This window comes from Canis lupus, chromosome 25 (assembly GCF_048164855.1).
Source record: "Canis lupus baileyi chromosome 25, mCanLup2.hap1, whole genome shotgun sequence".
NCBI lineage: Eukaryota > Metazoa > Chordata > Mammalia > Carnivora > Canidae > Canis > Canis lupus.
The window spans coordinates 3,026,103-3,047,584 of NC_132862.1; the positions used below are offsets into that span (position 1 = coordinate 3,026,103).

At 48.8% G+C, this 21,482-nt stretch overlaps 1 protein-coding gene across 5 annotated transcripts in view; it reads right to left on the minus strand.

Moving 5' to 3' along the window:
* ACVR1B (activin A receptor type 1B) overlaps positions 1 to 20,689 on the minus strand; it is a 35,961-nt gene extending 15,272 nt beyond the window's left edge. Inside the window, exons 1-3 of one of the 5 annotated variants that reach the window (XM_072797845.1) lie at positions 20,543 to 20,689; positions 3,020 to 3,259; positions 1,962 to 2,210 (exon numbers count right to left, since the gene is read on the minus strand). In XM_072797845.1, coding sequence (XP_072653946.1) covers positions 1,962 to 2,210; positions 3,020 to 3,259; positions 20,543 to 20,633 — 580 coding nt within the window. In that variant the 5' untranslated portion in view covers positions 20,634 to 20,689. Of the gene's footprint in view, positions 1 to 1,961; positions 2,211 to 2,978; positions 3,260 to 4,619; positions 4,641 to 20,542 lie in introns of those variants that run through there. The other 4 variants (XM_072797846.1, XM_072797847.1, XM_072797849.1 and 1 more) reach the window with 4 other exon arrangements.
* Between the last annotated feature and the right edge of the window lie 793 nt (positions 20,690 to 21,482).

Genomic DNA, 21,482 nt, shown 5'->3' on the forward strand with positions numbered 1-21,482 from the left:
CTGCCCGAGTCCTGGCCCTTCTTTAAAAGACTTCCAACTGGTCTTTCCGCCTCCCTGGTCGCCCTGCTCCTGCCCTGCACACCCACACGCAGCCCTGCCTCACCCTGCCCTAACAGGAGGCTGGTGAATGAGTGAATTCACCCCACACCACTGCCAGAATTCCTTCCATGGGAAAATAAGAACATTTATGTTGCCACATGAAAACTTCCAGTAGATGCCTCTCACCGTACTGGAGAAAGCACGGCACCCAAGGTCCTTCCCACCCGGGCTGTCCTGCCAGTCCCCACCCCCGTCCTCACCCCCCAGCGTGGGCAGGGCACGCCAGTCTCTTTATCATTCCCTCAACACATGGTGAACTTTGGTGCCTTTTTGTCCTTTCACTCAAGGGGTTTTCCTTGGCCTGAAATGTTCCCTGTCCTCTTACCACTCTTAAAACCTCCAACTCAAGTCTTCAAGACCCCTTTAAACGCATCCTCCCCCCAGGAGACCCTTTCCCAGCAATCCCGGTCTCTTCTACCCAGTCCTGGGTCAGCCTTTTTTATCTTTCTTTACCTTGTGCCACCCAGAGGGCATTCGACACGTATTTGTTAAAGGGAATTGAAAGTCACATAAGCAGCATGGACTTACTACTTTAAAAACCACAGTATTGAAACTCGAACAGCTTGGAAGCCCTGCATTGGGGATTAAGAAGGGACTAAATATCCAAGGAGAAATAGTTATTAATCATTTTACTCCAGATGACTAAGTAACCACCATGGACCTTCACTGGCCTCAGCTAGTTCTGATCTTAAAAAAGACTCCAGAAAACCTGAGCTACCCTCCTGTGACAGCAAATCAAGTCAGAGAGTCAGTCAGGCAGTTCTAACCACTGCCCTACCTCTTTCAGCAAAGAACAAGACATATATTTTCTCTCTTCCTAAAAATATGCAGCTTTTAAATATATCCATCATTTTGGCACTCTCTACTGCAGAGCTTAATAAAGGCAAAACCACTGAAATTCAGGAGATGTCACAGCTCAAAAGTATTCCCTGTGTTCAAGGAGGAATGTCTGGCCATGACTGATGGCATAATTTCCCTACAGAACAATAGTCTTGTCACATGGCAAGGAAACATACCATAAACACACACAAAATTCTCACAATATGATTCCGTATGTTTTAACTAGAATGGCAATAGAGACCTTTGCAGATGATTTTTTTCCACAAGAAAAGAATACCACCATCACTAAAATAATGGTCTATCTTCATTAAAAATAAAAAGACTCTTTTGCAGTCGTTTCACATCTAATAGCTCGCTGAGCTATACCCTGAGACCTGAGCAACCCCAGGCCCTTTATCCTGAATTCTGAGCTCACTTCAAGGGCCAGGGTTCAGTTCAATTCCCTCAGCTAAGAAAGACTCGGTTACCAATAGGCAGTGCAGGAAACAAAGGGTACTGACACCAAGCTGCAAGCCCAAGCTGCCTTTATGTAACCCCCACCAAAAAAAACCCTTGGGCAACGGGTACAAGTCAATGATTCACCAAACCCCAGCTCTCAGCTTTACTCAATGTCCTTAAACTCCCCTTGTGGTTGCTCAGAGATCAATGATTAGCTGTCACCACCTCACAGAAACCCGGCACACTCCTGTTTCTCCAAGGGGCCCTTCAATTGAGCACTCTACTGCTCAGATGGAACCAGGTGAATTTTAATAGATGTACGCTTACAAGACTGGGAGAGAGGCGGGGTTTCTGGAATGGAGAGTTTTACTCTTGACCTTTGGAATCCCAGGGAATCAAAGATTTTCTGTGGACCCATTGTCTTATTACATATCAGACTCCAAAAGAAGGGGTGTCCTGAAACCAAACGCCTTGGTGCCGGCAGAAACAAGTGCAAGGCCCAGCCTTCTCCGTGAATGGTCTATCCCTGCTGGGAAATGGTGACGAAGACCAACGACAGACACAATTGCTGAAGGACTCAGTACCTGAGCCAGACCCTGATGTGGAGAGATCGTAGACAAGATCCTGGAGCGTCTTGTCTTTGGAGAGACACATCTCACACGAGGGATCTTCCATGTCCAGTCTCTGGCGGTTGTGATAGACACGCTGATGATAGTTAATGACAAGGAAAACAATGATGATGATGAGAAACAGGAGGAACACTGGGCCAGCAATAATGCCTACCAGCTCCACGGGGCCCCACATGGAAGGGTGCTCAGACTCCTTGAGGTGACCTGGGTCAAGTGAGAGAGGAGAGGGAAAGAACACGGTAAAAACGCGGGAAAGCTCTGGCCCTCTCTGTCCCCGACACCCCCGTCCGCGGGAATGTGCCCTTTCCCTCCTGCCTGCGCTCAAGGTGCTCTTGACCTCGCTGGTCTTACCGGGCTCTGGGTGTGCCTGGCGCCCTCATATGTGAACCTCTCTAACGGAGGAGCCCGTTACGACGACAGTCCAGCTCACAACTCCCTGTCATCCTCGGCATTTCCCGGGGCCGTCCCACCTCAGTGCCCCAGACAGATGCCAGGTTCTACGCTTCCACTCGAAACAGCTGCTTTAAGCCCTGCAGCTGGAAGTCCCTCCTCCTCTGCTCTCCCCAGTCATGCCTTCTAAATGGGACACTTGCAAAGGGCTGCCAGCTAATACTTCGCAGCCCCGACTGCTGTCCTTCTTTTCCAACTCCGGCCCCTCTTCCCATCTTGCCATCACACTCACCCAGCAGCTGCCTTCACGCAGATCAGGGGCTATCTCCATACCTTCCCATGGGGATCCCTGCCTGGCTCTCCCACTCCTCACCAGCTGCCCATGGCTGCTCAGCCAGCATCCAAAATGTGGCTTTCACCTCTTGACAATCTGTCTTCCCCAAACTCTTGTCTACAAATCTGACTGGGGAGGAATCCCATCCCCTCGTCATGTTGGGGAACATCCAAAAGGTACCTTTACCTATCACCAAACAAAGGGATTGGGGAAGAGTAGAGTAGGATGAGATGGCAGGGGTGCCCTACCTCCAGGATGAGCCAATAGTCCAACAAGGGTGTCCACTCACCACTGGGCACCCTCAGGTCGATCTTGTTACAGAAGTCAGTATAGCAGCAGTGGGTGTTGCGGAGATCCTCAGAGCTCAGACAGTAGAAGGGCTTCCCAGCGGGGACCAGCTCCACTTTGGGGATGCAGGTGCGCACGTGGTGCTCCATCCCATCCAGGTTGAAAATGGAAACCATGCAGGCCCCATCTGTTTCACACGTGTAGTTGGCCTGGAGGCAGCTGGTACACGCACACTGCAGAGCTGCAGGAAATTTGGGAGTACACTGACATTAACGGTGAGATCTTATCCTAGGTCCTTTTCCAGACTTAGAATATAATCCTCTAGCACACTTGATGTTCCCAAATAAGGAGCTTTGATGGAGATAGGGCCAGAGAGACGACACCATCAATGGGAGCACCAACTTTTCGCCTGTTCATTCAGGCTTCCAAGCCCCAACTTTTTCTTCTAAGTACCCTATCTTAGGCCTATGAGAAACAGAAAAAAAACCTTCTGAACTTTGCCTTAGACTTACTACACATTATTTTGTGGCTGGGAATGAAGTTTTCCTTTAAATGTAGATGCCTGAGGATGAGAGGAAGGCACTTTCCCCTCAGAGGATACAGATTCCACCTCCCGCCCCACCCCTCCATCCTCCATCCAAAACCACCCAGGCTCCCTTGCTTGAGGATGGCTCATCAACCCCATCTTCTTTCTCTGGCACTAGGCATGCCCACAGTTTTCTGAATGCAGTATGCATGCTCTCACACATTCTTTTGCGGCAATGCTTTTCTTCCTGGCTACTTCTCACAAATCCTTTAAAATTCAGCCTAAGCATCACTTCCTTTGAAAAGCTTCCCATCCACTAGTCCAATGTCGTCCTCCTCCCTTTAGTCCATGGTAGGTGCACCTCTCATGGGGGGGAAAAAGAATAACCTCCAAAGAGGATAATATTAACGCCTAACTCGTAAAGTTATTGTGAGGATTAAATGGGCTGACGCATAAAGTGTTCAATAAATTTAACCTACTCTGGAAGGTCCCTGGATATCATTTAAAAAATATTATATATCTTTATTATATATATATACACACACACTATATACATAAATACATATTTTATACATACAAACACACATACACATGCTTTTCCCCCCTGAAATAGGCAGTTTGTGCAATCATGCCTGGGTCTAATGAGTTCTGCTGGGTGTGTTTTATACATAAGTGTGCACTGTTGACAGGAAATTACTGTAAATGAATTTGGCGCCTCTGAAAGCCAGTTCAGCAGCCCTGGAATCTGAGATCCTTTATTTATCCGTCTAACAAGAATAGCACAGACAGCGGCAGTTGGTTCTCCCCAACACGGTCTCCCATGGGCCTAACCTAGCCCTGACCTCTCGGAACGGGCAGGAGTGTGGCTGCGGCCACCAGGACCCTGAGGTTGGGAGCCGGAGCTGAATGATGCCTTCGGCCCGCAGGCAGTGGAGGCTGCAGGGCCCACCCAAGTCCCGGCCGGACACTCAGCCAATACTATCTGGGTACCAAGTGGGACTACATTCAAACCAAGGCCCCTGGAGAAGAGACATTTATGACCAGCCCCGTGAAAAACGCGCCTGTTGTAACTCACCCCTTCAGGCTGTGAACAGGCTATCTTTGTCTCTCCCTGCAACACACTGGAAGGCATCTCTCGGCTTTTCAGTTCCAAGGACGGATTCTAAACCTCTCCGTGCCCAAGGCCCCTTCCTCAGGCTTTCCATAAATGATGCAATCCCTCGCCACTCCCACCCGAGGAGACAAAGGAGCGTGCACGCTGACAGGTAAACGCCGCTGCGCTGCGGCTGTGGAGCCTCCCCAGGAGGCCTCTGATCAGAGCCCTTTCTTCTGGGAGAAATTCCACCCGGGCTGCCTGCTGACGCCCTGCTGACGGAGGGTAACGTGCTATTTTCAAGGGCAGGAAGTTTAAAGCAGGTACCCTTCGGACTAGGGTCCAAATCATAAAAGGAATTTTAAAAGTACATCCTTCCTAAACTTGGATTCCAACCTTTTTAGACACAAGAAAGACGAAGGAACCGCCTCATCCCCCCCAAATACCTCTTTTTGCTCCCCCTCTTATTTTTCCCGCTAACTGGAGTTTACTCCTGCACCCCTCGGATCCTCAGGCCCAGCCCTCTACCCCCGCTGGCGCCCCTCCCCCGTGGGTCGGGGAGGCCGCGGGCACAAAGGGGTTCCCCGTGGGGTGCACACCTCTCAACACGTGTGCCGTGCGTGACACGCGGCAAAGAGAACAGCGTCGGGGCTATTCCGGGCGCCGAGGGCGATTCCGAGCGCCCGGGACGCGGGGCCAGGCCCGAGCCGCCTCTGAGAAAGGGCTCGCTTCGGAGTCTGTCAATTAGCAGACGGCAGGGCCAAGAGGCTCCAGCTCCAGATACTTCTCCCTCCGCTGGTTCACGGCCTCTTTCACAGTGATTCATTCTGGAGAACGAACACACCCACACGTGGCTCATTATTTTTGGGAAGTACTTAAACAATCTTGGTGTAAGACAGGAAAGAACAAAAGTGGCGAAATCTATGTGAGACGGGATGAAGAGCGGAACTGGGAGCAGGGCCATGCGGGTTTGTGATAAGGGATTAGGCAAGTCTCTGAATCTACCCGGGCCTCGGCCGCCTAGCCAGAAAATGCCATTTATCTTACGGAGATGGTATGAAGATTAGCCAAACATCCGCTAAGCGCGGTGAGTGTCCTGAGGAAGGTTCTCTCTGCGCACATCTGGGTACATCGACAGAGTTTACAGAGTGAGGGAGAAGTCTGAAAAAGATGTATTTTTGAGAGAACCATCACGACTGCTCGCACCCCTGAAAAGGCTTCGGTCACTACCGCTAGAGCCACAGCAGGGCACTAGGGCAGGGACGGGTCACGAAGACCCAAGGCCCCAACACCAGCGCTAACGTTAACCACGTGACCTCGAGCACGCTCGTAACCTTCCTGCACCCTGGTTTCCTAATCTGTCGAGTGGGACTGGGGATAATCACTTTACAGGGCTGTGTGTGAATTATATGGAATAACACATTTTAAAAGTGCTCAGCAAATAGGTGCTCAATAAATTCTAATCTCTCCTCTGAATATAACACTCAAACATAAACAGGCATGCACACGCAGGCTCGCACACAGAAAATGTCTCTTTAACCACTAATTAGGAAGTGGCAAGTTACCGTAAGACCACAGCAAGCACAGCAAGAGACTGTTTTAGCCTCAGCTCTGCCAGTAACTAGTCGTGTGGCATTGGGCGAGTCATTTAACCTCTCTGAGCCTCATTTTCCTCATGATTAATCAGAAAGAAGGCAATGAACTAGGTGACCTCTAAAATCCTCCAGTTGAAATTTGAATCCAGTTTGTTTTTAAATTCACATTGTCTGGACCACTGATCCAACACTGGGAAGTTCTGCTTTATATTGGATATACTTTTTCCTTAACTTTAAAGATAGACATTAGGGCCAGTTTTCTGTTAACATCCATTTTTCAAAATAAAGTGACAATAAAATCATAAAAAATAACTGAATTTAACCATAAACGTACTAGCATGCGAAATCACAAAACTATGCGCGATTTCTTTGAAAACTAAATCTGGACTAATGAATGCTAATAGCCCTTTATAATCTACTTCGCAGTGACTCATCAGGTTAAATCAGTCTACACACATGCATATAAACAATACATACCTAAGACTCTCCATATTCCACAACCAAGGAGTTACATAGTAGAAATAACATAAGTTGGAAAACCAGTAACAGAGGAGTAACACAATCACTGGAGACACAACCGAATTAAAAAGTGGTCAGAAGGCGGGGGCGCCCGGGCCGCTCAGTAGGTGAGGCGGCCGACTCTGGATTTCAGCTCAGCTCCTGATCTCGGGGTGGTGGGATCGGGATCCTCTCTCTCCCTCTCCCTGCCCCCACGAAAGTGCTTAGAACAAAGCTCTCACTAGCACAGCACTGTGCTCTTAACAAGTCTGTCAAAACTAAACTGAAGACAAAACCACCTAAGCAGGATTTGAATGTGGCTCCAACATATGATTAGAAGGTGGTTTGTGGTAGGATGTAGATGCAAATTTGATTCATGAGCGAGGCTGTATTTTGAGGAAGACCAACAAGTCCCAACCTGCGCAGCCTCCGTCTAGCTGCGTGTTACGGAGGCATTAACAGCTGAGTCTCGGCGAAGACAACCCCACTGCAGGCAGGGCAATGGGCTGGGTTCTCTGACCCACTGGCATATACCGGGAGGACTCAGCGGGCCCGTGGCTCATGGGAATTCCCAAAACCGCCCTCCGGGCACAGACTCAGCCACTCAGTCCACTACTCTGCCCCAGAACACATCTCCAGGGCACGGGGCGGGGGGGGGGGGCGGGGGGGAGAGCACAGGTGGCGGCACCAACCTCAGAAGGTAAGAGGCAAGCCACAAAACATCCGCAGTTGTCCCGGCAGATAAAGATCCACAAACGTCCTTAAACATTGTAAAGCTACAATATTTATGATTTTTAGCTTATATTAATCACTCCTTGGGATAATAAGCTTCACCAGTTTTGTAGCACCACAGGGCACTGTCCTGCTCAGGTACGCTAAGACACTAAGCTCGCCTCTTCCAAACCTCACCGGGCAGCTTTCTAGTTCTACAGCATCCAAGATGAGCTGCCCAAACCAGCTTGTGTAGCCCTTCCTCTTCACATTACGGTTCGATCATAAACTGACTCTCCGCCCTCCTCCTTCCAGATGGCAGCATCCATCAGACAGGCCAAACTGATAAGAATAGCCTATTACAACGCATGATTATTTTAATTAGTCTTCCTTGGACCTTATCCAATCCCCCTACAGCTTCCTGAGGATAGGACAGGACTGCAACTCTGAGTCTGAGTAGCCAAAATGATCTTGGGGGAAAAAGAAGAACAAAGTTGGATGACTCACACTTCCTGATTTCAGAACGTACTACAAAGCTATAGCAATCAAAACAGTGTGGTAGTGGCATTAAGTATAGCCACATAAAGCAATGGGATAGAATTGAGAGTCCAGAAACCAACCTATACAACCATAACTGACTTATTCTTGACAAGAATGTCTAGACCATTCAGGGGGAAGGACTAGTCTTCAACAAATGATGCTAGACAAGTAGATATCCACATGCAAAAGAATGAAGTCGACCCTTACTTCACACCATATACAACATTTTTTTTTTAAAGATTTTATTTATCTATTCCTGAGAGACACAGAGAGAGGCAGAAACACAGGCAGAGGGAGAAGCAGGCTCCATGCAGGGAGCCCGACGTGGGACTCGATCCCAGGACCCAGGATCACACCCTGAGCCGAAGGCAAATGTATAACTGCTGAGCCACCCAGGCGTCCCCATATACAAAAAATTAATTCAAAACGGATCAATGAGCTAAATATATAAAAGCTATGACTTGTATTCTAAAACTTCTAAAACTTAAAAAAAAAAAACAGAGGTAAAGCTTCAGGACTTTGGATTTAGCAACGCTGTCTTAGATAGCATACCCAAAGTACAAGTGACAAAAGAAAAATACATAAACTGGCCTTCATCAAAATTAAAACCTTCCGTGGGGTACGTGGGTGGCTCAGTCAGTCAGGCGTCTGTCTGCCTTCGGCTCAGGTCATGATCCTGAGGCCCTGGGATTGAGCCCCATATTAGGCTCCCTGCTCAGGGGGGAGCCTGCTTCTCCCTCTTCTCCTGCTGCTCCCCTGCTTGGGCTCTCATTTTCTGTCAAATGAACAATTAAAATCTTAAAAAAATAAAACCTTCTGTGCATCAATGGACAATATCAAGAGAATACAAAACAACCTATGGAACAGGAGAAAATATTTGTAAGTCATGTATCTAATAACTGCCTAGTATTCAGAATACATAAAGAACTCATAACCCAGGACGCCTGGGTGGCTGTGGCTGAGCGCCTGCCTTTGGCTCAGGGCATGATCCCAGAGTCCTGGGATTGAGTCCCACATCAGGCTCCATGCATGCTGCCTGTTTCTCCCTCTGCTTATGTTTCTGCCTCTCTCTCTCTGTCTCTCATGAATAAAAAAAAATAATAACAATAATAAAAGAACTCATAACTCAACATAAAACAATTAAAAAATGGGCAAAGGACTTGAATAGACATTTCCCCAAAAAAGATACACAAATGGCCAACAAGCACATGAAAAGATGTCCAATATCATCCCAGATGCAAATGAATTTTAAATGTAGGTGTAAATCAAAACCACGAGACACCACTTCACACCCACTAGGAAGGCCATAAGAAAATGAAAAAGATGGGATGCCTGGGTGGCTCAGTGGTTAAGGGTCTGCCTTTGGCTCAGGGCAAAACAGTTCAATGGTTCCTCCATAAATTAAATGTTGAATTACCATATAACCCAGCAATTCTACTCATAGGTGTATATCCAAAAGACTGGAAATAAGTGTTCATACAAAAACTTGCACACGAATGTTCATAGTAGCACTACGCATATAGTCAAAGGTGGAAACAACCCAAATGTCTATCAAATAATGAAGGCAAACCAAAATGTGGTCTATTCAAACAGTGGTGTATTATTCAGTCATAAAAATGAATAAACTTTTGATATACACTACAATATGAACTTTAAAAACACTATGTAAAGTGAAAGCTTATGATTCCATTTATTTATTTTTATTTATTTTTTCATGAGAGAGAGAGAGAGAGAGAGAGAGGCGCAGAGACACAGGCAGAGGGAGAAGCAGGCTCCATGCAGGGAGTCCGACGTGGGACTCGATCCTCGATCCCGGGTCTCCAGGATCACGCCCTGGGCTGAAGGCGGCACTAAACCACTGAGCCATCCGGGCTGCCCTATGATTCCATTTACATTAAATATCCAGGAAGCACATTAATGGTTGTCAGGGGCTGGGGGCAGAGTGGGAGGGAGGATGGGAAGTAACTGCTTAATGGGTTACTGGGTTTCCTCTGGGGTAAGGAAAAAGTTCTAGTACTAGATAGTGGTGATAACATTATGAAAGTACTTAACACCACTGAATTATACACTTTAAAATAGTTAAAAATGAAAATAAATAAAATGGTTAAAAATTGTAAATTTTCTGTTGTGTTTTACCATAAATTTAAAAAATACCAAGTCTTTGAAAAGCAGTATGTATAATCTCAATTATAAAACTAAAACATTAAACACCTAATACGTGCATAGAGGAAAAAAAAAACCAACTTGGGGCACCTGGCCCAGGGTAGAGCACACAACTCTTGATCTTGGGGTCATGAGTCTGAGCCCCACCGTAGGTGCCGAGGTTACTTAAATTAATAAATAAATAACAAGGGAAAAAACAACCTGGAGGTCTCGTGTTCTTCAGACTGTATTCATCCTGAATCCCTGTGCTCTCCAAGATGTCCCAGGAACCTCAGAGCTCCACAAGGGGGGAGCCACTGCCCTGCTTTGCTTCACCATTTTCTCACTGGTGTCTAGCAAAGTGCCTGGCAAATAGCGCTGCGCTTAATAAATCTCAGGCAATAAATCTCAGCCTAATAACTTGAGAGGGAAGGGGGCTCTCCCAGGAGTGGCTTTTATCTGCTGTACATACATTTCTACATTTGTATTCTTAAAAGGGTCGTGCTGCTTTAAAAAGGCAAAGAAAAAAGAAAAATGTTGTCCAGTAACTCCTGATCTAGACAACTGCCAAAATGTTTAGGAAAATCCTGAATCAGGTTAAAAAATGGAGGCATCGGGCATGAAACCATCACGAAACAGAGGTAACGGTCGGTTCCCCTGGTAGGGGTGACGGGAGACAATAACTGGGAACTGACAATGCACCAACAGCGAAAACCCAAACCTAAGTAGAAATATCATGCAGTGTTAAAGTAAAGCAATTAGATGCTACTGGTTGATAAAAGAGACCCAAGTTACATCTTCACCCTTCATAATCATCAAAATTAGATTTTAAAAACACATTAAAACAAAATAAAACCAAACCTCTCAAGTACCCAAGGGCCAAAATGAAGTCAAATTTTACATGTGCAATTGAGTAGTACCTACAAAACCAAAAACTGTACTGGTGAAAAAAAAAGCACTTAGGAAAAAAAATGTAACTGACTTAATAAAGGAAGCTATTTGTATGAGGAGGGGAAAAAAAAAAAAAACCAGAGATTTAACAATAAGACACTTGATAAGCTTGGTATTTAATTCCAATCTGGGAAAAGGTCTCGGAATGGGGTTTGCATAAGAGAAAGGTGTTTGAAAAGCCAGCTCCACACACTATCTATTCCACCAACTGCCTTTCTGACATTCTACTTGGAGACAAACCCAACCCTAGAGAGCTGTTTAAACAAGTTCACCCTTAAGCCTCAGGTCTAGAGAATGAAAGCTTTGTTCTCCCTCAAAAAGAGACGTTTGATGTTTATGCTAAGGAGACCTGTCATTGCAACTTAATTTATGGCTGACTGTAAATACCTGAATATCTTAGCAAGGGCCCACCTGCTGCCCAGGAGAGTGTCACGGTAAAACTGGAATGAGCGCGTCTTACTACACAGCGTGCCTGGTCATTCCTCGGACCCAAGCGTATGGACTCAGCTGTCCCATTCGGACAGTCTGCAAGTAACCTGGTACTTCTCCTTTACTTAACAGTTTATAACGAACATGGAAAACCATTCTGTTTTCTTTCTTTGTTGCACTTAAATAGACGTTTTTGTGGCTCATTAGGGCAGGGGAGGATGTTTATGAGCGGTATTTTGTATTTGCTTCCTGACCTATTTACTATACTATGGATGAGTGGAGAGGAGTCGTGTACGTCACGGTTTTGAGTGAGAAGAGGAATAGGAGGAATGGTTTCAGGCAACTGGGACAATGAAGGAGAAAAAAAAATCAGCCAGGGCTGAGAATAAAACTAATGAGGCTGAGATCAAGCACATTTGGCTGGAATAAAATGGGTAGGTGGTAGAATGAAACAGAGATGAAAGAGGTGAGGTAGGAAGAGAGAGCTTATCGTGTTCCAAGTAACTCAAATGTTTGCAGCATTTCTGAGTGACCGGGATAAAAACTGCATATAGAGGGATGTCTGGGTGGTTCAGCAGTTGAACATCTGCCTTTGGCCCAGGGTGTGATCCCAGGGTCCCGGGATCGAGTCCCACATCGGGCTCCCCGCACGGAGCCGGCTTCTCCTTCTGCCTGTGTCTCTGCCTCTCTCTGTGTGTCTCTCATGAACACAGAAAATCTTAAAAAAACAAAAAACAAAAAACCCAACTGCATATAGAGGAGATACCAAAAGCACAGCAGGCCAGAACTGGAATTATTTACCTAGGATATTGCTGAGAGGATGGGAAAAAACTGAATGGATCCAATTAAACAAACTTATTATAAGTACTTAAAATGTGCAAGGGTCTGTGACAGGACAAAGCCACATAAAAAAGAATAAACTAGTTCCTAGCATCCATTTTTACGGGGCAGAGGCTGGGAGAGTGGGAGGAGCAGACGGACCAAAGAGAAAAGCAGAGAGGATAGAACCACTGACCAGCGGGACAGCAGAAGGACAAAGGAGGTCCCACACTGGAGGGTGGTCACTTTGGCCAAGAAGAGAAGGCCAAGGCCAAGCAAAACACAAGGCATATTAGGTCCACAGCGAATGGACAATGCCAGGTTCCAGCTGGAGACAAGGACAGTAAGGAAGATGAGACCACATCAGGTGCACCATGATGCCAGGTGAAGGGGTCTGGGTTGATCCTGGAGGCCACATGAAAGCAGTGGAACCACAAGACGCAGAGGGCATGCTCTCCCCCAAGTTAAATCCAGCAACGAGATGGATGACAGGTGTGAGACTGGAGGCAGAGACTGGTTAGAAAATGACTTGCACAGTCCTCGTAGGATGTGGGACAGTACAGCACTCAGAGCACATGCTTTGGGGTCCAATAGACCTGAGCCACTGAACCTCCCCATGCCTCAGTTGCCTCATCTGTAAAACGGGGATGAGAATGCTCAGAGGGTAGCTGCACAGAGTAACTGACATAACCCAAGTCCCCAGCATCACACCTGAGTATATAGTAAACGTTCAGTAAACCAGATGCCTTTACTACTTCTGTCACCCAGGTGCACGAGAAGGGTCAAAACTCTTCCTAGTTGTGTGGTTGTTGCAACAAGAAGAAAGGTCAATCCGTGTAAACTTCTTAAGAGCAAGGACAGACTCTTTCCTCAGTATCCCTCTCACCATTCAGCTTGGTCCTGGATGTTAGAAATGAACACTGATTACAATTCAATCTTATCGACCCCGATTATAAACTGTAATACAGGGGCACCTGGGTGGCTCAGTGGTTGAGTGTCTGCCTTCGGTTCGGGTCAGGATCCCAGGGTCCTGAGGGGGAGTCCCGCATCAGGCTCCTTGCAGGGAGCCTGCTTCTCCCTCTGCCTGTGTCTCTGCCTCTCTCTCTGTGTGTCTCTCATGAATAAATAAAATCTTTAAAAAAATAAAATAAAATAAACTGTAATACACAAGTGTACACCAAGTCAACACACGAAGATCTGGGGCAAGACAGGTTCACCATAACTACCTAATAAAAATAGACAGGCTTCAGTTCAGATTCCTCAACCCAAACATTGGGACTACCTAAAAAAAAAAAAAAAAAAAAACTTATCTCCAAAGCACCCACAATCTCCTCTCTCCCTCTCTCCTCCAATCAATCATAAATATCTAGGAAAAGGTAACTGGCAGTAGGCGAAGGCCACGTGCGGTCCAAGGACTTTTCACATGAGAGCTCCATTAACAGCATGACCGGGCACCAGGTCTCAGTCTCCCTGAGCTTACCTTAGATAGCTAGTTCCCTTCCTGCTTCCCTTCTCCTCACATATCCCTCTGAGCCACCACACACACATTTTTTAAAACACCACTTATTTACTATCTCAGTTTCTGTAGGTCAGAAGTCCAGGCACAGCGTGACTGGGGTTGGCCCGGGCTGCCTTCTCATCCAGGGCTGGGACCTCTTTCAAGCTCACCGGTTGTTGGCAAACTCCACTGCCTTGTGGATGGAAACCTGAGGTTCCCTTTTGCCTCCTTGCTGACAGCCAGGGACCACTCTCAGCCAGGTGGCCCCCTGGGCAGTTCACACACGGATGTTTACTTTCTTCCAAACCAGCTGGAGCATTTCTGACTTCCTTTTTTTGCAACCAGCTGAGAAAACTGCTTTCAAAGACCTAGTGTGGTTAGATCAGGTCGATCACACCAGTCCCCTTAGCTGAAGATCAACTGATTTGGGACCTTAATCGCATCAGCAAAATCCCTTCAAGGCAGTACCTAGATTCATGCTCAGTAATTGGAAGGTCCTATATTCCAAAGGCAGGAAATCTTGGGGGGCGGAGGCAGAGGGCAGACTGCGGTAGGAAAAATCACCTTATATTTTACTTATTATCTCTCACAAGCCAGAAGGTTAAGCTTCATCAACGAAGGCATTTTTGTATGTCCTTTCTCCTACTGTTACATCTCTAGCACCTACGACAGTGCCTGGCACATGGTATGTGCTCAATAAATGAGTGAGCTAAAGGAATCTTCAGCTCACTATCACTATATATTGACTTAGATCACTGTATTTAGGCATAGTTACTTCATGATCATGGTATCTCCCCTGCCAGGTAAGTATAGGCATAGTTACTTCAGATTATTATATATTTACAGGCTGGAAATGGGACTTCTCTCTATATTCAAATTCTGGTTCAATGAAACCATCTAGGAATCCTTAGAATTCCATAGGATATAATTTTTCCCTGCCACAAATGATCTATATAGCTTTAACAAAATACAGGTGATTCTCATGTTTCATAGATTCTATATTCACTAAAATTTATCTGTAACCCCCAAATCAATACTCTCGGTGCTTTCATGGTCATTCACAGATGTTCAGAGTGGTAAAAAAAAAAAAAAAACCAAGTCACCCAATGCACATGTTCCCAGCTGATGGCAAACAAGGTAACCATGCTCTGCCTTCTTGTCTCAGCTTTCACATTGTAAATAAGTGTTCTTTTCACAGTATACCCTGTGCCATGCTTTTCACCTTTTTGTTTTTGTTTTTGCTGGCGGTGGGGATTTCACTGTTTAAAATGGCCCCCAAGAATGGTGCTAAAATGCTCTCCAGTGTTCCAAAGCTCAAGCAGACAATGATGTGCCTTGCAGAGAAAATACCTATATCAGATAACTGTCGTTCAGGCTTGCATTATAGTGCTGCTGGCCTCAAGTTCAAGGTTAATGAACCAACAATATATATTAAATAAGGCGTCTTTAAACAGAAACACATACATAGCAAGGTTATGTACTGATGGGTCAGTGGAAATATAGTGACCAGGGGCTCACAGGAACAAGCCCCGTCATTCCCCTAGGAGCAGCGGCTCAGTACTCGCTAATCCAGTGTTCCAGTCAACTTTACAGAACAGAAGTACCATGAATAATGACACTTGACTATATGAGCCTCATTTTACAGATGAAACAGTGAATCTGAGAGAGGACATGGTGGTTCTCAGCACACTCTAGCACATAATTCTGTTTTATTTTCTCCAGAGCACTTAGGACTGAGAATTGTGTTTACTTATTTATTTTCTGTCTAAGCCACTGCTATTTTAAGTTCCATGACAGTTAGGGATTTAGGGATTTTTGTCCATCTTATTCTCTTGGGATTATTTCCCCAAGCCAAGAACCATTCCAGGCATATACCCAACCTAATGAGTAAAGAACTCTCCTATATGTAATCATGTAAATACCAGAAGTGATGGATACTCTAAAGGGACGGGCAATTACTTTCATCATGTTAAATTCCAAATATTTAGGGACGCCTGGGTGGCTCAGCGGCTGAGCGTCTGCCTTCGGCCCAGGCCGTGATCCCGGGATCTGGGATCCGAGATCGAGTCCCACATCGGGCTCCCTGCAGGGAGCCTGCTTCTCCCTCTGCCTGTGTCTCTGCCTCTCTCTGTGTCTCCCATGAGTAAATAAATAAAATCTTTAAAAAAATTCCAAATATTTAGTAAGACAAATGCAGGTTTAGGATGAAGTGGAGAGAGAAGAAAGAGAACCAAAAAGAATACCAGAGCTGCCTCAACCAACAAGAATACCAGACAGTGCCTCAAGTGGCACTGTCTCTGAAACCCGGCGAGCTGGTAAGATGGTCTGGGATGCAAACTTCAGGGCTCAACCAAACGCTGGCAGCTCTACCAAGTAAGGGAAAGAGAGATACACTCTGAAATCGTATTTTTGCTTGGTTTTACATCTATCCTTGATGGAGAAGCCAGCAGGCAGAGAGAAGAGGCAAGAGCAGGGACGGTACCTCTGGAAGCCCAAGCTCAGGTCAAACCACACGTGCGAGAGGCACTGAGAAGGGCAAAACCCCAGAGCAGGTGGGTAGGTATTTGAACCTGGCCATGAGGTGGTGCCTACAGAGTGGGAGAAATGCAGATTGAACTGCAGGTCTGAGGAGCTGATCCCTTCAAATGCTTCAGCATTCCCAGTCGAGGCGGAACTGATGGGCTCCGAATGCCAGCAGCACCTCCAACGTCAGAAGGATGGATGAGAAAGAGGACTCTAGGATCTTCTTTTTATAAACACAGAGAGGAAAATGAGATAAGACCCTCTTACATCAGCTCCTACTGTAACAGACAAGTAACACAAGAATTCAAGACAAAGAGGCGGGATTCCAGAATTAATGTTCGCTGCTGCTCCGAGCAAAACTTGAACAGTAAACAATAAGGATTTCAAAATTAAAACAAAAGAGCCACTTCAGTATTCTAATTTAACCTTCAAAAATAAAGAAGATCTAAAGCACCACGAACTGAGAATTCCATTCCACCTCGACACCCTGTACTCCCGAGTTATTATGAGAGCAGACTGCAACGCGGTTCCACTCATGTTCCCAAACGCAACAAGCAGCTCCAACAGGACACGCCGAAAGAAGCAGCACGTCTCCTCGTCTCCTCGTTTACTGATTCATATTTTGGTAGCAAGGTTACAATTAGCTCACCGGTGGAGAATAAACCTATTTATAACACAGCAGTCCACCTGAAAGACACAATCATCTAAAAAGGGTTTTAGAGGAAAATGAAGTGCAGCTTCTTCCTGTGCTGATTGCAGATTCCCAAGGTCCTTTCGGATGAAGTCCTCAGTCTAACCTTCCTGTGTTCACAGGCACCATTCCAGCCACCTCTCAGCCTCCATGTTCTTATGTAACATTTACATAGTGCCATAAACATACCCAGAGTTGCGTAAGAATTAAAACGTTGCCAAACCAATAAAGCCTAAAGCAGGTCACTCCCTCCAGACTGTCTTTGATTAGCACAGGTACCTGCCCGGTCTCCGACGTAAGCGCCTGTCAAAAGACAGAAATTACCTGGAGGAAATCTGAAACGGTCCACGGGAAAAAAAAAAAAAAAAAAAAAAGGCACAAATCCGAAGAAGTGAACCACTCTGTGGCATGTGGTGCTTCTATCAACCCCGAGAGTATGTTATTCTGTCCCATAAGATAAGAAGTAACCCAACATTGCTTGTTCCCTGAAGTCAGAGACTGTGTCTAAAAATACCTCTCCGCCAACTGGCTATCAGTGAGTGAGTCTCACAAATGTCCCAGCAGGAACTCCACGGACTACTTCCTCGCACGGCAGAGGGAAAACTGAGGCAGTCACCGAAAGGTTAAGCAAGTGACTCGCTCAAGGACAACCTGTAAGGGAGCAAAGTTCCGGGGCTGCGATCTGGCCTCCTCCCTCCGTCTGGCCCCAACCTTTAACCAGAGTGGCCATTTTATTATGTTTTAATCACATCTGTTCCAGGAGCTCTTCTAACAAATAACCAACCAGAGAATTCTCTTTTTCCCTCACAGGGCTCACTCCCACTGCACCCCAAATCCGCGTCCACTCAACGAGAGTACAAGGACTTGGCCTGGAATTAGATTTTCAAGTCTGTTCACAGAAATTCAGAATGTTCCTATCAGAACCTCAAATGTCTCCCTCGTTGCTTTTGTCTTAAGAAATGAATGTCCTGTTCTCCCTCCACCAACTAAGGCGACTTTACATTTTCAAAGACCCATGTGAAAATTCCAAAGCGAGGCCTCAAAAACCTGCTACGCCTGTCAAGTGAAGGCTGCTCATAACCCGGAATTCATTCTCCTGGTCACCGGCCTTTTCCCAAGTGGCGGTTAATGCGCCAGCAGGAGCACCCAGCCCCGCTGCCCTCATGTCAAGTCCCAGGGAGCGGCAGGGCAGGCGCGGGGCTGCCGGCCCGGCCACTCCCCCAGCTCACCTAGGGGAGCGCACAGAGGAAGTGCAGGGGAGGAAAGCAATCAACTTCTTGTTATCCCACAGCCTCTATTTTTCCCAGAACTGACGTTTTACTCCAGCCTTTTGCAACAGTGGTCTCTGTAGCATGCACTATTGGCAACTACATGTGTCCCGGAAAAAACTGTAGTGTCTGGCCAAGAAGTTTAAAGGCCTTCGAGAATGTTTGCTGGACACACAACCTAATTTCCAATTTACCAAAAAAAGAAACTAACTCCCCATCATGCCCACCCCATCCTCACCCTAACAAACATCCATTTTAGGAAGGCTACCAAAAAAATTAAATAAATAAAATAAAACAAACAAACAAACAAAAAAACCCCTCTGTCCTAAGCTGGATTACCAGTGAAACATTCTTAACTAGGCTCACCACAAGAAAAACCCCGCAGACGCTACACCAAATCAACAGGGAAATGGTGGTTAAAAATCTTCAATATATCAGGGACAGGGTACAAAACGTTCTATGGGAAGAACCTCAAGATTTCTCCGGACACACGCAAGAATGACAACCCCCAAGACTGAGTCTCCTTATTTACTATCCTACTAGAGAAATGACATTATGTTACACATTCCAGAAACATGGCCCACGATAAGGCCCGGCAAGCAAACATTATTCACGGAGAGCATCATCTCACCACAACTGTCAGCCGCCTTTCGCAGACCTTCCCCACGGCCACCAGACCCCACGGCAGATCACCCGCGCGCAGAGCGGCGGGCCCCAGGAACACACACGAGGTGCCTAACACAAGCATTAGCCAGCGAACAAAGACCCCACTGCACAGGCTCCACCGCTGGGAACAAATATCAAAGCTGGCGATAATGAACTTGTTTTCCAGACTCCCAAGCAGGCTGATGTCTTCTCGCGTGTGTCTGGTTTATTAAGGAAGCCTGAGCCCACCTGAGAATCTTTATTTTTAGTGGCGAGGGCAGCCACAGAACTGCACACTGGCTCTCCCAGAGCCGGGAGGTGAGGGGCTGCAGAGGAAGGAGTCAAAGCCCGGGCTTTGTACATCAGGGGCCAATACAGCCCTGATCGCCTCTCCCGGATCCATCTGTGGGTCAATAATCACTTCGATAGAACTGCCAAATATAACCTGCATCTGCTACCCCAATGCCAAAACACATCCCAGACGACTCTCTTAAATCGGGGTATTTTAGGGTTTCGGCGGCTCTTCTCAGCCCCCAAAGCCTCATAAACAACACGCCCAGGCCGGTGTGTCCCACGGAAAGGTACCCACCTCTATCCGGGAGGAGGGTGGGGGTGGGATCAGGGAGCAGAAGGCTGTGGGGGCTGGAAGGTGAGGGGTGTGTGAGGGTGGGGGAGTGCGTGGGGGGCAGGGCCGGGCCACAGGGATTGTGTGGGCAGGTAAATAAGTGCTGACCAAGGGCCGGAGGGGTGGAGGGGTGGGGGGTGAGGGGGAGCCCATCCAGGGGTGGGATCTTTACATGATCTTGGGGGGTAGGAGGGAGGTTCTAGGATTTCACCTGAGAGGCATCCACAAAGTGACTACCTGAATGGGCCCCCTGGGGTGGGGTGGGGTGGGGTGGGGTGGGGTGCGGTGCGCTGGGGGTGGGGGGCGGGGGGAAGCCAGGCGGAAAGCAAATACACCTAGATGCAGATTAACCGTTCTGGAACCAGGTTTCCTAGGGTTAGAGAGATTCCAAAGCCAAGCTCAAAAAAAAAAAAAAAAGGGGAAAAAAAAAAAACCCACGTTTAGGGGCCTGTTGGTCTCGCTTCCTCCGGGCATGTGTCCGTGGGGGGGGGGGTGCCCCGCTGAACTCGGAGGGGCTGCGCGTCGGGGCGGGGGGGCTCCCTCTCCAGAACGCGAGCGAGGGAGGGGAGGTAGGGACGCCCCAGGGCAGGTCCCTAAGGGAAGGTTAGAGACCCCCTGCCCCTGTCATTGGAGGTGCGCAAGGGCTCGCAGCACCAGGAGACCTCGGGGCGGCACAGAGCACCTGGGGGGGGGCCCCCGGCCCTGGACGCGCGGACCCCGCGGCTCGGGGGCCCACCCGCGCCCCTCCGCGGAGCAGGGAGCCGGCCGCGCGCCCCCGGGGCTCCCCGGCCCCCGCCCCGCTGGAGGGGGCCGGCGCGGGGTCGGACTGCAGGGGCCGCCGCGCCCGCCGGGCCCCCGCCTCCCCCGCGCCCCCCGCGCCCCCCGCGCCGCCGCGCCGTGCGCCTGGGGAGGGGGCCGCGGCCCCGGGCCTCGCGCGCGCCCGCCGCCTCCGCCCCGGCCGGGGACTCACCCTGGATCCCCCGGGGCCCCGGCCCGCCGCCGCCCGCCAGCAGGAGCACGACGAGGGGCAGGAAGGAGGAGGCTCCGGCCGACTCCGCCATAGTAACCGCCGCCGCCGCCGCAGCCCAGCAGCGCCCAGCGCGCGCGCCCCCGGCGCCGCCCCTCCCCCGCTCCCGCCCGCCCGCCCGCACGTGCGCTCCCGGCCGAGCCGCCGCCGCGCGCGCCCCCGAAGGGCGGGGCCGGGGCGCGCGGGCGCCCGCCTTAAAGGGGAGTGTCCCTTTAAGTGTTAAAGGGGTGGGAGGGGCCGGCGCCGCGGCCGCCTCGCGCGGGGGCGGGGCGGCGCGCGCGGGGATCGGCCCCGGACCCCCCCAACCCCGCCTCACCCGCTCCCTGCCCCGCACCCGGCTCGCGCGCGCGGGCTCCCGCCCCTCCATCCCCCTCCGCTCCCTGTCCCGCCCGCCTCCCCCCACCCCTGCGGGCCGCGGCGGGGATCCCTGCACGCACTACCTGTGCGATCGCAGCCTGCGGCGCCCCTTTGCAGGGCTGAGCTGAGCTCGGTCTTGCAGGGGCGTGGGGCGGCGGGCGGGGGGAGGGGGGCACTGCGGGAGGCGCATCCTGCCCCGAGGTCAGCAGTTTGACGTTCTGCAGCAAACAAACGCCTTAAAACTGCCCCTACCCATTCCCCACGGGCTGCTGTTACCCGTCTTCAAGAAATAATAAGAGATGACAAAACACGCGCGGAAAAAATGTTAACAGGTTGCGTGTTGATGGTTGTGAACAGCTGGAGACTTAAGTAGGCAGGATAGGGACGCCTCGGGGGGCTCAGGGGTTGAGCATCTGCATTGGGCTCAGGGCTCAGGGCGTGACCTCGGGGTCCTGGGATCGAGTCCCACCCACATCAGGCTCCCTGCATGGAGCTTGCTTCTTCCTCTGCCTGTGTCTCTGCCTCT